Here is a 19,257-nt window from a genome sequence, read left to right as displayed (position 1 = left end):
CTAAAATTTAGGGCTGGAGCGTGAATCTTGGATACTAAAGCCCAAAATCTTAACATGTCTAAACACCTTCAGTATCTTCACATCCTCCCCATTAACATGATCAACCTGCTCAGCCAAACAATTACGTGCTGTAATTGAGGAGAGGGGAGGTAAGCCGCTGCCAGACATCTCTAGTGGTGGTTTATCTCCTCAAATACAAAATGGTTGGCCAGTTAAGACTCAACATGTCAGACCCTTCTGTCCTCAGACACCATTGGAGAAGATTCAGTAGGTCCTTATACACATCAGTGAGTAGACCATTCCTGTTAAAAGTGGCAGAGCGGGATCCACCTTTTTTTCACTACAGTGTATAGGGGCCTTTACCTTTTTACATTATACCAGAATCAAAGGGGCATGATGATCACATGAGAAAAGAAGGGGAGAATGATTCTGATCAGATACTGTCACCTGTTAGTCACTGGATTTAACTGCACTGTGGTCACTGTATGGTGGAAACAAGATTTTAGTATATTGCTGTATGATACAATAAAGGTCTGTATTATTAAGGTACTATTATTCAGTCATCACACAGTGGTGGTATGTGGACATGATGTGGCCATATTATTTTTCAGTTGTATATTATAATTGTAATATTAAGCTTGTAATACTAGGTTTTATTTAGTAGGGTGATATACTTCAGATATTATTTGGTAACTGATTATTTGGTAAATGATTAGTACTGAGTGGTATACAATACCTCTTATACATTTCAGAAATTAAAGAAACACTGAAAAACAGCCAGGTTTTATTAGTCATGCACATGGGGAAACAAAGGATATACAAAAAAACACAGGTTAAAACAGAAATGTGCAGGATAAAAGGCTGGGCAGCCGCTTATAACACTGGAGTTAGAATAAACCAATCTTCAGGGATCCCTCTCTACAAGCGGCTATGAGACCCGACTCCAGAAGTTCAATCGTCTCCTTCTTCACCTGCAAAAGCAGAGCACAGGGTATAGGCATCCATGTATATAATCAGAATACTACACATATCATACAGCCGGCAGGACAGTCAGCACAGACTAGGCAGTATTATAGTGCCGCCACACACTTAGGATTTTCTATTTGGGCCTTCAGGTGAAAAATCCAAAGTGGTTGTACAGGATAATCCACAAAAACACACAAACCCCACAAACATGGGATAAGAGGTAACAATATAATTTATATAACCCCTAATTCTAGGCAAAAGCCTGAGGTACTGTATAAAACTCCTTATTGTAAAACTCCACCTCTAAATCTTAGCTTCAATTGATATGATTAATATGAATATGTATGTATATATATATATATATATATATATATATATATATATATATATATATACACACACACACACACACACACCATATATCCCCTCACTCCATGTGAAAAAATAAAGCAACGTGTTATAAATATGCTGCATGATTATTGGGGTTTTCAGATTTATTATTACTTGTCCTCTAGATCGGTGCCCAATCTCCTTTGTTTTGGATGGAGCCATGGGTTGGCGCGTGACCTGCAGCTCCATTCATTCTCTATGGAGCCGCCGAAGAAAGCAAAGTACAGCACTAAATAAATCAGAAAATCCCTTTAAAAGGACCCTGTCCATATAAAGTCCTTGACTATAACAACGTAATTCATTAAAGCCTGCAATCTTTACCCCCTGATGATGCCGCAACAGTGAAACATGTTGGGAAGGCTTTGGATTCAATTTTTAATAGCAGTACACTTCTGTAAGGTTAGTAATAGGGGGGCTGTAGCCTCTGATTGCTTCTTATAATAAATTATGCTGTCTAGTGAATGTCTGGGGAAAGGAAGAAGAAGAATAAATAAAAGAAGAAAAAATAAAAAATACCTCTGGTATATCCATCATCCTCCGCAACTTCTGATCCCTCCAGTTCCAATCTAAAACAAGGTATTTCAAGGACTGCAAGCCGAGCCCATCTATCAGCATAGAAAGGAGCAAACGTCATTATATGAATAATACGAGTCTATGATTTACATTCCACATTATACCTGATAAATCAGGGAACAGGAGACAGAAAAATGAATTCAACTCCAAGTGTTCAATAGTTTTCATTCACAATCACAGTTTATCCTAGGAAGATGAACCCAGCCGTCTCTGTTGCTCTATTATAGAAGCCATAGGCTTCCAGACAAAGTAGTGAGCTATGTGTGTAATGTCAGCAATCAATGTAAAGAAAACTATAGTCAGCTGCTCTGCCAGTCTGTCCGGAAATGGCTGATAACAGAGAGAAGAGAATATCCTGCTACACACCAGTAACACTGTTAGAGTCCCTATGTAACAGACTAGTAAATCCTATGGAGCTGTCTCACCTTGCTCTATGAGCGCTTTTATCCTCCCCGGAGTTCCTACTCCCAGATGGACGACATAATTTTCCAGAAACTTTATCTGATCTTTGATCTGCAATAAAGTTGAAGAACACAAAACGTTATATTGCATGTCACATGGTCCTGGTTAATGGCCATAATCTGTATCGCTAGACTATAACTTGTTAAAGTGTCCATGTAACACAGAATAGGTCATTTGGGGTCTGGGTAATGAGCCAGGGGCTGGAATGTTAAATATAAGCAGGAGAAGAGCTTCCCTAAGTGCTTCTTTCCCCAGCTCCCTGCCTTTATCTTGCCTGGGCTGTTCTTAACAGCATTTAGTGACATGCTTTACAGCCAGCCTCATGGACATAGACGACAATAGACATACTCTGTCCCCTTATGATAAATGTGAAACATTACTGAACACGCTCTGTGACCTATGAAAAGGTATTTCCACAGAGAGCTGCTATTATCTACTGGCGTTGCAATGCTGTATAGATCCCTTTACAGCAGCCTCCTCTTATCACCACAGACACAACAGGAAGTCTCAGCTTAACTTTAGCCCCAGTGGTGAGAATGAAAATGACAAGATCTCAGGATTATTTTATAATATTGATAGAAAAAAAGAAAAATTAGAAAAAATGTCACCAAAAATTCTTTAAAAATGTAATATAATAAATAATAAACGTAACATAATACAGAAACATAATAAATGTAACATAAAAATATAATTTATACAATAAGTCATTTTCTAATTATACATTCCCTTTAAAGGGGCTGTGTGATTAGAAAACATGGCTAATTTCTTCCCGAAACAGCGCCTGTCTATGGGTTGCGTATGGTACTGCATCAGAAACCACGTTTTGCGTAGTGAAAGCGGCCATGTTAATCTTATATCCCTTTCTTTTAGTTTCCATCTAAACACTTTAAAGGGTAACTCTGACGGTGGGAACACGGCACATAGTGAATAGAGCGGGACTCCTTCTAGTATCATTTATGTTGTCAGATCTCCATAGAGTGATATATAAATATGGGAAAAGAATATTCCCAATATTGTGTAGAGGATCTATAAACCTTTAGATCTATAAAAAAAAATTTTTTTAACTTTATGATTTAAACAGAAAAATACACATTAGAAAACAACCACCTCAGCATATATATATACCTTAATGTGCTTTGCAAATAATTTCATAATCTTGGTGTCGCCTTTGAATGCATTTATTAATCTGTAAGAGTAGGGGAAAGAAACAAACATTAGGATTAATAATACAAACTACTATATAGCTTTAGGGTAAATTCACACAGGCGTCTCGCATAAAAAAACCGCAGCTAATCCGCAGCTAATCTGCAATACACGTATTAATAATAATAAGAATATTAAATGTATTGCGGATTAGCTGCGGTTTTTTATGCGAGACGCCCGTGTGAATTTACCCTTACAGAATAAAAGGGGTTTTTGACTGTTGGCCTATCCACAGACTGGGCCAACAATATGTGACTGGTGGGGGTCCTATACCAGACAAGTACGTATGTGGTCAGTTTCATGCTACAATCCAAACATTAGGTGTATGTATTGCAATTGGGCATAAAACTAAACCTTTATTCTAGAGTCCAGTAAAATATACAGAAAACCTGGATCAACTCTTGTCCTATTCCTGGCACCACCTCAGATAAGCTATAAGTCACCCACATACTGGGTGCATGCGTCCAGAAGCAGACAGCTCCATACATGGTGTAGTGGCCAAGCTGGGTTACTGCAGCTCTGCTCTTATTGAAGTGAATGAGAGCTGGGCTGCAATAACCCAACAAAGCCACTATACAACGTACCGGGCTGTCTGCTTATGGCTACATCTGGTGACAGATGTCTGACCCCCACCAATCAAATACTGATGGTCTATCAATGGAATAACTGCAAAGACACAATTGTTTCATTGTAGAATACTTGAAAAACAGCAAGTACGAACCTTTCCGCCTATTTTAGGCCCCCAGAATGTAATGAATTATTATATGGCATTATATAACAATGTAAGAGTATCCCAAGCTTATTGTGAATTTTATTCTAATCTTAAGGCTGGGTTCACACTATGTATATTTGAGGCTGTATTTGTGAGGCTGTATAGCAACCAAAACCAGGAGTGGATTGAAAACACAGAAAGGCTATGTTCACATAATGTTGTAATTGAGTGGATGGCCATCATTTAATGGCAAATATTTGCTGTTATTTTAAAACAACGGCTGTGGTATTGAAATAATGGCCGTTATTTACTGTTATATGGCGGCCATCCACTCAATTTCAACATTGTGTGAACAGATCCTTTCTGTGTTTTCAATCCACTCCTGGTTTTGGTTGCTATGAGGACCTGACATGAGGACCAAATACTGCCTGAAATATACATAGTGTGAACCCAGCCTAAGGGTGTATCCCATACATATAGGTGGATGACATACAGTAAGAACAAAGACACTGATCTCCATCAAACACTTACTTAATCAGCTCCAGTGTGCGGTGTGCAGAGCTGCAGACCACCAGCAAGAGGACAGATTTCTTCTCCTTGTGATTTTTTGATATTTTTGACCATTTGGGGCAGACTAAAAAAACAAAAAATGATTATCCAGAAAAGGGCAGCAATATTGCTAATGACCACCAGATGGCAGTAGTACACCAAACCTATGGTACATCTTATTATTGTACAATGAATGTTGAGAGACAGGAATCACCTTATGGTTTATAATATCAGTACTTACTTTCCCTCAGGTAGGAGGATAAGGTGTGGCTGAGGTCATTTTCTTTTACAAAACAGTTATCTATTGATTAAAAAAAATATCTTCAATTAAAGCATCTACATGATAAAACTAGTAACAATAAGCAAGCATAAATGCACTTACAATCCATGTTCAGCCCCGGATCGTGCCTGCAGACAGTGGTGATGACATCAGAGAAAAAAAAATGCAGCCCCTGAGTTTAAACTACTGCACTAACCTACCTAAACAGAAAGGCCCAATGTAAACTTGTCCCTTAAATCCTATCCCCCCTCTGGCTTCAAATGTCCTTACTGAAGCCTTAGTTCGGCTTTTACCTCTCAAGGGGACCACACACATACAGTGCAAAATAATTTTGGGCCCCCATTCTCCATGGGCCTTATAGCAGCTACATGGTCTGCATTCAAAGGGAATCACCTAGACTTGTCTTTACTGATTACAATCAGATACTGGAACATGTTATTTTCTTATTAACTTTTTTTCCCTGAGTGCATTTTTTTTTTACAGTTTCAGTACATTATTTTAGGGGCTACCACTATGCCTGAGCAATTTTAAAGGGGTTGTCAGAAGACGACTGAAGCCATCTGGACTTCGGTACCCGCTTCCTGTGATTCAACAGCTCAGAAATAAAACCTTCTGAGACAAGTCACACCTGCACACTAATCAGGATATACACCCACTCCATGATAAAGGGGTTGTCCAAGGAGCAGAAGGCTTCAGCAGTCTTCTTCTCCACGGACAACCCCTTTAACAGCATTTAGTGACATGCTTTACAGTACGCCTCATGGACATAGACACAATGAACGGTGTCGGTGACTTGTGCAAAGGTAATTCCACAGATAGGGGGAGGCTGAGAGCCTATGGTCTTTGCTAGCTTCTGGTGTCACCTTTTGCTGTTAGTCCAAACAGATCACTTTCTGGCAGCGTAGTATGAAAGGAAAGTACCAGATTTCAGGATTATTTTATATTACAGACTGTAAAATGAAAATTAAAAACAAAAACACCAAAAATTGTTAAACAAGAAACTTGATTTAAAGCGTAACTGTCATTTCAGGGCCATTTTTCTGAAAACATTAAATATCAACAGTACAAGCGATTTTAAGAAACTCTGTAATAGGTTTTATGTACTAATAGAGTTTCCTTCTGTAGTGAAAAAGCAATCTCCCAGCCTCCCCCCTCACATCAATCGAAGCAGGATTTCTGTCTCCATTATGTGGCTATGGAGAGGGGAGGGGCTGTTAGGAGTGACTGAGCACGGAGCAGTCCTGTAAAGCACAACACCCTGCAATCTTCTCTCAGTAAGTTCATAGATAAGCACTGACCTTTCTGACACCTGAATTTAGCGTTTTAGGTGCCCAGAGAGTCTACAGACAGCTGACCTTCATGTCACCTCTTCCTGCTCCCTCATCTCCCTCAGCCCCTCCCCCCTTCATAGGCTTACAATGGAGAGAGCAGAACCCGTCTTCACTGGCTTCTCTGTAATGAAGATGTGTTTGCCTGATAATGCACAGATAAGAAGTCAGGGGGGGAGGCTGGGAAATTGCTTCTTGAGTACAGAAGGAGGCTTTTTTGGCTGATGAAACCTATTACAGAGTTTCTTAAAATCGCTTATACTACTGATTTCTGCAATAAAAAAAACATGACAGTTACGCTTTAAATAATAGGTCATTTTGTCATGACACATTCCCCGCCCACACCCCCAAAAAAGTGCTAATTAATTTTTTTTTTGTCTTAAAGGGGTACTCCAGAGGGAAAAAAATCAAACCAACTGGTTTCAAAAAGTTTTACAGCTATACAAATTACTTCTATTTAGAAATGTAAAGCCTTCCAGTACTTCTCAGCTGCTGTATGTCCTGCAGCAAGTGGTGTATTCTTTCCAGTCTGACACAGTGCTCTCTGCTGCCACCTCTGTCCATGTTGGCAACTGTCGAAAGCAGGAGAGGTTTTCTATGGGGATGTGCTACTGCTCTGGACAGTTCCTGACATGGACAGAGGTGGCAGCAGAGAGCACTGTGTCAAACTAGAAAGAATACACCACTTATTGCAGGACATACAGCCGCTGATAAGTACTGGAAGGCTTAGGTTTTTTAAATAGAAGTAATATGTATATTTATATAACTTTCTGACACCAGTTGGTATAAAAACCACCGTTACGACAAAAAAGAATTGAATTGGTGCTTTTTAAAGTTTTTAACCATTTTCTGTCTCAAATTTAATAAACTTGAAGATTTATAAACCTTGCACCTTTTGTAATGTGGCAAGAGCCAAAAGAACCTGGCACAGTCCCTACAGTCCTTCTCTATGTAAATGAATAGTGACCCCTGAAGAAGACAGAGGCCTCTGGGCCCATCACACAAGGGCACAGCCAGGCCGGCTAGGTCACCATATGGGCAATTGGCCCGCTTATATATAAATTAGCAATCCCTCAGGTCTGGAATAAGAAACGTTTTATTTTCTTGAGAAGAGAAGACAGATCCTGGCCATACATGAAATATCATATAACAGAGGGAGATTAATTCTGGAAATATCCTACACCATTTATAACAATCACAAGTCCCAACGCCCGGGCCTTCGCTTTCTCCTGATGGTTCACACAGAGTGCAAGCAAACAAGCAGAGGACTTGAGAAGCCTATACTTATATCCCAACCACACACTGAAATCTCTGCGGTTTCCAAAAGTGAACAATTTTTATTTAACCTTTTCTGTGGTTTCTGATGTTGTGGGTGAAGTATAGGCCCCGAGAAGCCATCAATCACTGGGAAATTCCCTTAAAGGGCACCCATGACCTGTGCACGACGGAGGCGGCCATGTCTAATGAGCCTTTATACATGAGAGTACACCCTATCAATTCATTAGGAAGGACTGTAATGGCTGAGGTTACTGGCAAGTAAGCAGGGTAGGCCTTGGAGACACAGTGAGGTATGGCGATGAAGGAACTATAGACCAGTCAGGAAAATTACTATTTAAGGGCATATATATATATATATATATATATATATATATATATATATAAATTTAAATAATAAACTTAATTTTATTTATTTTTTAAATACACTATGATGGTGTAAAGTGACAGTGGCTCAGTTGCCCCTATCAACCAACCAGATTCCACCTCTCATTCCTCACAGACTCTTTGTAAAATGAAAGGTGGAATCTGATTGGTTGCTAGGGGCAACTGAGCCAGCTTCACTTTACACCATGTTTGATAAATCTCCAGCTATATACACACTATATACACTCCTTATACACTGTTATGTATTAACCCAACTACAAAGACCCTGAAACAAAAGGAAACACTATAGAGCAGGCATGTCCAAACTTTTTTCAAAGAGTGCCAAATTTGATGAAGTGAACATGTGCGAGGGCCGACCATTTTACATGCTACATGCTATATGCTTTATAACACAGGCTGGATACCTGGGGGGCCGTAAAAGTTCGGAACGCGGGCCGCAAATGGCCCTCCGGACGTACTTTGGACATGTCTGCTATAGAGTTTATTATCACTGGTATTGGGGCACAGTGGCTGACATGATTACGGTGTCACTAGGGGGCACTGTGGCCTTCACTGTTATGAGGGCACCAGGGCTGGTACTGGTATCTGTTCAAAGGTCCTGGGTTGGGGACTTGGAGTGTTATTTGCCTCAAGAATGAATAAAAAGCATTATTAACCTCAAATGTTTTCCTAGAAAAGTATCCGATAGATTAGTTCATTATATTTCAAAAAGAAAGGCCAGAAATTGACAGAAAAATAGAAGAACTACAAAATGTGTATTGACCCTCCTTCCCATGACAACGCATCATCCTCTGATGTCACAGGAGGCGTGGCTAGAACTTGTCTCCCAGCCCACTGAGTGATTCACATCTCCATAGTTGGCAACATTTGAAATTTTCCTTTAAATAAAAGGGGGTGTGGCTTATTGTGGGTGTGGCCTATCATGGGTGTGGGTTCAAAATTTTCCAGTTAGAATTTACAGTCAGAACAACACAAAAGGAACATTACACACCCCAGTATTAGGTCCCCAGTATATTACACACCTCAGTATCAGGTCCCCTGTACGTTACACACCCCAGTATATTACACACCACCGTATTAGGTCCCCAGTATATTACACACCCCAGTATTAGGTCCCCAGTATATTACACACCTTAGTACCAGGTCCCCTGTACGTTACACACCCTAGTATATTACACACCCCAGTATTAGGTCCCCAGTATATTACACACCCCAGTATTAGGTCCCCAGTATATTACACAATCCAGTTTCAGGTACCCAGTATATTACACACCCCACTCAGAGCAGGCTGAGACTCAGAGATAGCATTCTACTGACTGACTGTATATACTGGTAGTTTGTACCCATATGATGCAGCTGCACCCCATATCATCATACTACTACCCCATTCATCTTCCTGCCCATAATCATACTACTACCCCCTTTATCCTCCTGCCCCTCCATCATCATACTACTACGCCTTCAACCTACTGCTCCTCCATCATCATACTACTACCCCCTTCTTCCTCCTGCCCCTCCATCATCATACTACTGCCCCCTTTATCCTCCTGCCCTTCAATCATCATAATACTACCCTTCTAATCCTCCTTTCCCCTCCATCATCATACTACTACCCCCTTCATCCTCCTGCCCTTCCATCATCATACTACTTTCCCCTTCATCATCATAGCAGTACCCCCTTCAATATCCTCTTGTCCCTTTATATTTAAAACAAAAAGAAGATATACTTACCTCACCAGTATGGTTCCTTTAGCCCCCCCAGTGACTCCTCTCCCTGCTCTACATGAGTGACAGCACTCGCGCTGGATGTGGGTGGGGCTTCCCGCTATGGGGGGGGGCGGAGCTTCTAGGGACAAACCCGGGACATTGTTTTCCAGGCTGTCTCCTCAGAATCGGGACAACTATTTCTTTGACCAGTCCCTCCAGCCTACACCTGAGCAGACAAGCAGTGAAAGAAGCAGGTGCTGTAACTTCACTGACTGTGCAGTAGTCTCCAGTGAAGTTAGGGCTATGTTCACATATGCTGGAGTTTCTTCCCGTATTGCCATAGGGATGAGTGAATTTACAGTGCTAGCAAAGTGTTAGGCTCTGTGGTCGGCTTGTCAGTCAGTTGCCTTTGAACTCTGTGCCGCACCGCTCTGGGTAAAGCTGGATCCAGCTTTTCCAGGCACCCAGCGGCTCAGAGTTTAAAGGCAGCCGGCTGACAAGCCGACCACAGAGCCTAATGGCCCTATTCCACGGGCCGTCTAGTGGAGCAAACGAGCGCTCTAATCGCTCGTTTTCTCCTCGTTCCCCACTCGCTGCCGCTGCTATTCAACGTGGCGGCAGCGCGCGGGTGAGTGCGGGAGGGGCGGCGGGGAGCTGCGGGGGGGGAGCTGCCGGAGGGATCGCTGATCGTCCGGCCAGTCCAAAGGATTCCGCAGCGTCTGCTGCCGATGCTCCTATTCAATGGAGCAACAACAGCAGATTGTTGCTGTATCAGTCGCTTGTTTTTCAACATGTTGAAAAACAAGAAACTGCAACGATCAGCCGACATGAACGATGTCGGCTTATCGTTGCACTCTATTCCACGGGACGATTATCGTCCGTAGCGGCCAAACATGGCCGATAATCGTTCCGTGGAATAGGGCCTTAAAGCTTTGCTAGTGCTGTAAATTCACTCATCCCTAACTACAGCGTCGTCACAAACATGATGCAGTAACGCAATGAAATGAGGCTAAATGGAGGATCAGAACCGATGCTGCCAATCCCACCCGCACATAAAACGAGGCATACACAGTATATACAGTGTAAGATAATAGCGGATAAAGTCCTTATTGTTAAGCTCAAGTTCAGGGACAAAATATGCTGGATCATAGATAGAGATGGAGTGAATTAGATGAATTTTTCTCCATATGAAGTAAAGCTGATCTGCTCATCTCCTTTAGGCTGCTGACTCTGTGCAGAGGGAGGAAACGGTCCGGGGACCACCTGGAAAATGCCTGGAAAACATGGATACAGGCGGTCCCTGGGCGGTATCCTCCCGCTGCATGGAGCCGGCAGCCCAAAGGAGATCAGTTTTTGGCGTATCAGTTTTGTGCCGCTCTAATCATAATACAGTATTTTCCTGCGTATAAGACTACTTTTTAACCCAGGAAAATCTTCTCAAAAGTCAGGGGTCGTCTTAAAGGGCGGGTGCAGAAAAACTTCTGCGGTTGAAGCATACGGTGGGGGGAGCTAAAAAACGGCCACATCCTCACCGAATGTGGCGACCATATGAAGGGCAGAGCAAGCTGTATGCATCCGGGGTATGGAAAAAAAGAGATACATTAGAGTGACGTTGTGCCCAGAAAACACATTTCTGTCACCAGTCTGGCCGCCTTTGTATCCTAATGGTATTACTGCACCTCCTTCTCTACCTCTCAGATCTCGCTGCTGTTTTTTATAAATTTTTATTTGGTGTGCATTGGAAGTGGGGTAGTCTTATACGGCTCTATATTTTAACTGGAAAAGTTGGGGGTCGTCTTATACGCCTAGTTGTCTTATACGCCAGAAAATACGGTACATATGTGGAGATGAGAAGAGAAAAAGACGCATTGACCAAGTTATATTTTAAAAAATAGTGTGCTGTGTGGACAGGACCACAATGAAATAATAGGGTACCGAAAATTTACCACGTGTTGGAGTACCCCTTTAAATCCCTGTCATGTTCTGAGGCTTCTTAAAAGAGTACAATGATTGGCATGAAGGAAAAGCTAACTCCACAAGGGGGCAGCAGAGAGCTATTGTCATGCCTTTCTTTACAGAATTAATAGTGAAACGTGAACGGCTTACATCTTTCCACACACGTATGGGGCTCTCCCCAATGAGAAACATTATCCCTTTAGTACCACAGTTTGAGCTATAACTTACCTTATATTTCACATTACATATTTAATGCTTCCATCCTATTGTGTATATATATATATATATATATATATATATATATATACACACGCTTCCCTTTCTAGGAAGTTGTCAGGTTACAAGAAGCTACTTACATCCTGTCACTTACCTGTGAGCCTTCTTATCACTATAGGGATTGTGCCTCATATGGCATAATATAGTCCCTTCAGATATTCACTATTCTTCCATACTAATTACATTAAAATAATAAAGTGGTACTCCAGAGGAAAATAAATTGTAATCTTTCTGGTGTCAGAAAGTTATATGGATTTGTAAATTATCTATCTAAAAATCTCAATCCTTCAAGTACTTATCAGCTGCTGTATGTCCTGCAGTAAGTGGTGTATTCTCTCCAGTCTGACACAGTGCTCTCTGCTGCCACTTCTGTCCATGTCAGGAACTGTCCAGAGCAGCAGCAAATCCCCATATAAAACTTTCTGTTGTGAAAAGTTCCTGACATGGACAGAGGTGGCAGCAGAGAGCACTATGTCAGACTGGAGAGAATACACCACTTACTGCAGGACATACAGCAGCTGATAAATACTGGAAGACATAAACTTCTAAAAGTGTTCTGTCCCCACATGTGGCGAGTGAAGGTTTATCTGACTAGTGGGCCTGACTGGAGATTTCCTACCTTGTATTCCAGCATATGAGGCAGACAGGAACCAGAATAAGCGTCAGGTAGAGTAGGAAATTGAGCAGAACGTAGTTTAATAACTTCACATACAGCTTAGTCACGGATGCGGTATAGTAGTTATATTGGGCTGTTGCTGCTTTCCTAGAAGATACCTTGCTGACACTTGTAATTTCTGGTCAGAAGATTATGACTCTGATAAGCCCAAGCAAGCACTACTTCTCCAGTCAGAAGCAGGATGAAGAATGCCTGCTACAGGAAGTGACGTGGAGACTGGGCTATAAGACACACCCACTAAGGGACAAACCAAAAAATGCGAAAATGGAGGGGAGTCTAAACTCTTGGTCAGCAGATGGCAGCACAACAAGAATACATGTAATGAATACAACAAGGAATGAATGTAAACAATGCAGTTATAAAACATCTGAATAACATACAGATAAGTGAGGAGAACAGCACACTCCCCGTCTGAAATTCCCTTAGGGGGATTTCACTATAAACTAATTTCTATGAAATATAGTGCAGAACCTGAAACAAAACATGTTAATATGCAATATAAACAGTGAGATAATCCTGTTTCATAACTGAGGAATAAAGTTCTTTAAAGAAAGTTCAGTCCTGTTCATCCGCCAGGAACATCCTCAACAGGCAATATCAGGATCAGTTCGTTGATAGGCCTTGCAAACGTTTTGGTCTCACCCTTCCTGGAGATCTTCAACTCCACCTTCCGGATCTTGCCATCCTTGCTGGGAAGAACTTTTGTAACTAGTCCCATAGGCCAGTCCATCCTTTCGGTTTGTTGTTCCTTCATCAATATGAGGTCTCCTTTTTTCAAGTTTGGTTTCTGGTGTTGCCATTTTCTTCTTCCTTGAAGAATCACAAGATACTCCTTTCGCCATCTGTTCCAGAAGTAATCCGCTAAGTGTTGTACACGTTTCCACTGTTTTTGGTAGATGTTTCCATGAGTGTACTCTCTACTTGGCGTCAGTTGATTCCCAGTTTTCTGGGTGAGAAGAGTAGCTGGAGTCAGTATAGCTGGTGCTTCAGGATCCATTGATACTGGAACAAGGGGTCTTGAGTTGATGATGGCGGAAACCTCAGCGAGAAGAGTAACCAGAGTCTCATGTGTGAGTCTTGAAGAATTCACATCCATAAGCATAGAGTTCAAGATGCTGCGTGAGATCCCGATCATCCTTTCCCAGGCGCCTCCCATGTGGGAACTATGAGGAGGATTGAAAATCCAGGTGCAACCCTTCTCTGCCAGCTGATCTTGGATGGGCTTGGTGCTAATATTCAGTTCTTTCCCCTTGCTGGCAGTAAGTGAGGCTTTGACATAGCATCTTGAGATGTGGATCTGATCCAAGGCATACAAAGATTGCTTCCAGGCTTCCCACTTTTGCTCTTTATCAGAAGGAAGGGGGGCATCCCAATCCTTGATGGTTTCAGAAAGCTGTCTCAGTAGGGATTTACCTTGTATGATAATGGGCGCTACAAATCCCAGTGGATCGTATAGGCTGTTCACAACTGACAGGACACCACGTTTTGTAAAGGGTTTGTCTGCACGACTTACTTGAAAGCCAAAGGAGTCAGCGGACAGATCCCACCTCAGGCCTAAGCTTCTTTGCACTGGTGGATCGTCTTGTCCCAGGTTTATGTCCTTGAATCCAGGAGCATGATCATCTGACTCGAAGGCTCTCATGACAGCCAGGCTGTTTGAAGCGATTTTGTGTAGCCGTAGTTTGGCTTGGTACAGCATGTTTTGAGTCCTTTTAAGTAAATCAATTGCCTCTTCTTCAGTAGGTAATGATTTGAGTCCATCATCTACGTAGAAGTCCTTTTCTACAAAGTCTCTGGCATCCTTTCCATACTGGGACTCTCCCTCTTTGGCGGTTCTGCGAAGGCCATAAGTCGCTACAGCAGGTGAAGGGCTGTTCCCAAATACATGTACTCTCATGCGGTACTCCATCATCTCCTCGGTGGTGTCGTTGTCCTTGTACCACAGAAATCTGAGGAAGTTCCTGTGGTCCTCTCTGACTATGAAGCAGTGGAACATCTGTTCAATATCAGCGGTGATGGCAATAGGCTCTTTTCTGAACCTCATCAAGACTCCGACAAGGTTATTTGTCAGATTGGGACCTGTGAGAAGGACGTCATTAAGAGACACACCTTGATGTTTGGCGCTTGAGTCAAATACAACCCTAATTTGATTAGGTTTTCTGGGATGGTATACTCCGAATGAAGGTAAGTACCAGCACTCCTCGTTCTTCTTCAAGGATGGAGCTGGTTCTGCATGGTTGTTCCGGAATATTCTTTCCATAAACGTGACAACGTGTTCTCTCATTTCAGGCTTGCTGTTTAGGGAACGCTGAAGAGAGTTAAATCTTTGCAAAGCTTGTTCCCGGTTGTTTGGGAGTCTTACCCTGGAAGCTCTGAACGGTAGTGGAGAAACCCAGTGATTGGTTTCCTCCTTAGAGAATTCACTGTCCATAATCTTGACAAAGTCTCTGTCCTCTACTGACAAGGCTACTTTATCGTCATCCTTCGTTGTGAGGAACACTGATCTCCCCAAGTTGTCAGCATAGGGGGAGGGAATGACGTCAGGCAGCTGTATGAGGTCTGGAGGTTTCTCCTTGACTTTATAGTGATGAGGGCACGGCTTGATGCAAGATGTGCGTCCGTCCCTGTGCACGTACGTCTTAAAGGAGTCAATTCCTGATTGATCCAAGCATACATTTCCAATGATTACCCATCCTAAGTCCAGTCTCTGGGCGTATGGGGCATAGTCAGGACCGTTACACTGCTGACGCACTTTGTGTACCCTTAGATTGTCTCTGCCAAGCAGGAGTAGAATTTCAGCGTCCATATCAAAGGGTGGGATAACACTGGTCAGGTGCCTTAGGTGTGGTTGGTGAAATGCAGCTTCTGGGGTAGGAATCTCATCCCTGTGATCAGGTATTTGGTCGCATTCAATCAGTGCAGGTAAGGGTATCTCTGTGTCTCCATTGATGGGAGAAGCGATGAATCCCTGTGCTCTTCTGCCACAAGTCTCTATGCTGCCTGAGCAGGTGTTTAAGGTATAGGGTTTTGTGGGTCCCTCGATCCCAAAGGCTTCAAAGAATTTAGGTCCGGCTAGGGACCGGTTGCTCTGGTCATCAATGATTGCATACATTTTTAGAGCCTTTTTTGGTTGTCCTTCTGGGTAAACCTTGATCAGACATATTCTGGCACAACATTTGTCCCTTTGGCTCTCCCCACATACCTCCGAGCATGAACAGGAAACATCAGTGGTAGAGTTAGCACGATTCTGAGGCTCCCCGCCATGGCTTGTAGTGGGAATACTGGTAATTGCAGCCGATGAATCGCTGGTGGGTGGGGTTAGGTGCATAACCGTGACATGTCTGTCGCTGTGACACTCCTCACACTTAATGGCAGATTTACAGTCCTTAGCCATATGCTCCAATGAGGCGCAGCATCTGAAACATACTCCTAGCTCAGTGAGGATTTTCTTGCGTTCCTGTATGGGTTTGGACCTGAAGCCTCTGCATTTATTTAGTGAGTGAGGTTTTTTATGAATGGGACATTCACGATTAAAGGACTTGTCTCTTGATGAGTTAGTTTGGTGTTTACCCGTGGATGCTGCAGGTGGTGGCAGGTTAGTCTTTCTAACACTCGCACAGCTCTTAAAGTCTCTGTGTTTCTGTGTGACACCTTCATACCTTGATGATGATGCAGCTGGAGTGTTGAGCTCCAGGAAGTCAAGACTGGGGTCATTCCTCATCTGGGCCTGTTCATCGATGAACCTGCAGAAGTGGATGAATGGTGGAAAGGTGACATCATGTGCTCTCTTATATCTTGAGACTGATGTTGCCCACTTCTCCTGCAAACTGTATGGCAGCTTTGTGACGATTGGGTTTACCCCATGGGCGGTATCCAGATAGCATATTCCAGATAGACGAGGATCTCTTTTAGCAAGTTCCAGTTCCATGAGCAGATCACTTAAGTCCTGAAGCTTGTGGACTTCCTTCAGATTAATCTTTGGGATGTTCTGCAGTCTCTTGAATAGGGCTTTCTCTATTGCTTCGGCACTGCCAAAGGTACGTTCAAGTCTCTGCCAGGCAGCGGCAAGACCTGCTTCAGCTTGTCCCACATAGACAGTCCTTAAGCTCTTGATGCGATTTGTAGAGCCAGGGCCCAGCCATTTGACCATGAGATCAAGCTCCTGCTCTGCGGTAAGGTTGAGGTTGGCGATGGCAGCTTTGAAGGTTGCTTTCCAGGCTCTGTAGCTCTCTGCGCGGTCGTCAAATTTGGAGAGACTGGTGTTGATCAGCTCCCTGCTAACCATGTACCTTGCGAACTCAGATATATCTGTTTTCTCACTTCTTGTTGCCGTGTCAACTCGTTGTACCCCTTGGGCGTATGGGTTGGTTGGCGTGAAAGGGTGAGATGTTCCAGGGTAGAATGATGTCGCTGCAGGGTTGAGCTGTGGTTTAGCCTCTATAAGTTCTGACGACCGCTGCTTGTGCTGCGCGACTAGGCCAGAAAACACTCGGTAACCATCTTCCTGTGATAGTTGTCCTTGAGAAGGCACATCTGGGTGATGATCATCAGTTTGTGCGGGTGCTATAGGTGGCACCGTAGCTGCAGGTAGAGCTGACTTGGAGATTTCAGTGTTGTCAGCTTGAATGGTGCTAGAAATAGGGGGGGCCGCAGGTAACTGATTCAGCACATAGTCATTGGTGCGATCGACAGGATTGTCTATTTCTTGTGGCAAGCAAACTGGATCGAGACTTTGGCTCATTGCTTGCTCAAGTACCTTTACTTTGGCCAATGCAATTTCCTCTTCCATCTCTGTTTGAAGGATCTTTATCTGAGCCTCTGCTTCTGCACTCTCTTTTTTAGCCTTAGCTTCGGCCATTGCAATTTCCTCTTCCATCTCTGTTTGAAGAATCTTTATCTGAGCCTCTGCCATTACTTCTTTTCCTCTGAAGGCACGTCTTATTTTGGATTGCTCTGCATCTATGCGGGCCTCTAGTATTCTGTCACTCAGGACTGAGCTTCTTGAGCACGAGGATCTGTATGACCGTGATGAACGTTTAGATGAATTTGATCGGTGCGATCTAGTCTCTTGTAGATGAGAGATACGGAGCTCCGCTTTATCTTTAGCATTCTGCACCATGGTGTCTCTTTCTATTTCTGATGATTCTGCCTTGATCAGCTCTGTTAAGGCTTCATCGATATTAGAGGCTTTTAAGAAGGTGATATACTTTGCAAACAGTCTCTTATATCTTTCATGCTCTGTATTCAGCCATGCAACAGCATCTTGTTGACTCTCGGCGTCACCCTTGAAGGATTGAAGACTTGCCACGAGGGAGGTAACTCGTTTCCATCTCTCCTCCAGGTCATCACAGAGCTCATTTTTAGCAGTATGATAATTTTCAATTACCTTTAGTGTCGGTTTGAGAGAGCGTCTTGGTCGGACAACTTGGTCTGTTGGAAGTGTGAGTTCTGCTTCCTGCTGTTCCAAATCATCACTATCGACTTGTCCTTGCTGTGTTTTATCACTGGGGAGTTGCTCGGGATGCTTTTCGGCCATTTTGATTTTAAGTGTACTGTCTCTTTAAGAAAATTAACTTTGGAATTGGGGTCTGAAAATCGCAGCACAGCTTCTTTAGGACACCCCGATATGATTCCCAGCGTTATTTGAGTGATTTGTGGGGTTTTCAAGTCTGGGTGGCCAGACCAATGGGAGGTGGTATGCAGCAAGTCTCTTAGGAGGGGTATGGTCTGAGGGAGCTTCACACACAAAACTGTTCTTCTACTCAGTGGTGAAAGGTTCATGTAAGATATGAGAAACAGCTTGGGGTGCTTGTGGAAGACTTCTATGCAGGTGTAGAATACAGCAGACACACACTGTGCTTGTCCTGAGGCCTGACCAGACGTGCTGTCTCAGATTAGCTGACCATGTGCTTGTTGCTATGGAGACCTCTGACTGGTCTGGGTTACAGGCAATTTCTAGCTGTGATTTTGGGCTTTTTAAGTTAATCTTCTGACTGTTCTGTCCCCACATGTGGCGAGTGAAGGTTTATCTGACTAGTGGGCCTGACTGGAGATTTCCTACCTTGTATTCCAGCATATGAGGCAGACAGGAACCAGAATAAGCGTCAGGTAGAGTAGGAAATTGAGCAGAACGTAGTTTAATAACTTCACATACAGCTTAGTCACAGATGCGGTATAGTAGTTATATTGGGCTGTTGCTGCTTTCCTAGAAGATACCTTGCTGACACTTGTAATTTCTGGTCAGAAGATTATGACTCTGATAAGCCCAAGCAAGCACTACTTCTCCAGTCAGAAGCAGGATGAAGAATGCCTGCTACAGGAAGTGACGTGGAGACTGGGCTATAAGACACACCCACTGAGGGACAAACCAAAAAATGTGAAAATGGAGGGGAGTCTAAACTCTTGGTCAGCAGATGGCAGCACAACAAGAATACATGTAATGAATACAACAAGGAATGAATGTAAACAATGCAGTTATAAAACATCTGAATAACATACAGATAAGTGAGGAGAACAG

The 19,257-nt window shown here is 42.9% G+C and overlaps 1 protein-coding gene across 1 annotated transcript in view; it reads right to left on the bottom strand.

Annotated features, from left to right (window-relative positions):
- Positions 1-762: 762 nt before the first annotated feature.
- CMSS1 (cms1 ribosomal small subunit homolog) overlaps positions 763-19,257 on the bottom strand; it is a 281,437-nt gene continuing 262,942 nt past the window's right edge. The window contains exons 5-10 of the mRNA XM_069946127.1: positions 5,097-5,156; positions 4,838-4,940; positions 3,517-3,577; positions 2,355-2,442; positions 1,873-1,961; positions 763-971 (exon numbers count right to left, since the gene is read on the bottom strand). Coding sequence (XP_069802228.1) covers positions 888-971; positions 1,873-1,961; positions 2,355-2,442; positions 3,517-3,577; positions 4,838-4,940; positions 5,097-5,156 — 485 coding nt within the window. The 3' untranslated portion in view covers positions 763-887. The remainder of the gene's footprint in view (positions 972-1,872; positions 1,962-2,354; positions 2,443-3,516; positions 3,578-4,837; positions 4,941-5,096; positions 5,157-19,257) is intronic.

Source organism: Dendropsophus ebraccatus, chromosome 11, assembly GCF_027789765.1.
Source record: "Dendropsophus ebraccatus isolate aDenEbr1 chromosome 11, aDenEbr1.pat, whole genome shotgun sequence".
In the NCBI taxonomy this organism is placed as follows: domain Eukaryota; kingdom Metazoa; phylum Chordata; class Amphibia; order Anura; family Hylidae; genus Dendropsophus; species Dendropsophus ebraccatus.
Note: the sequence above shows the minus strand (reverse complement) of the source record. Positions and strands in the feature narration are given on the sequence as shown.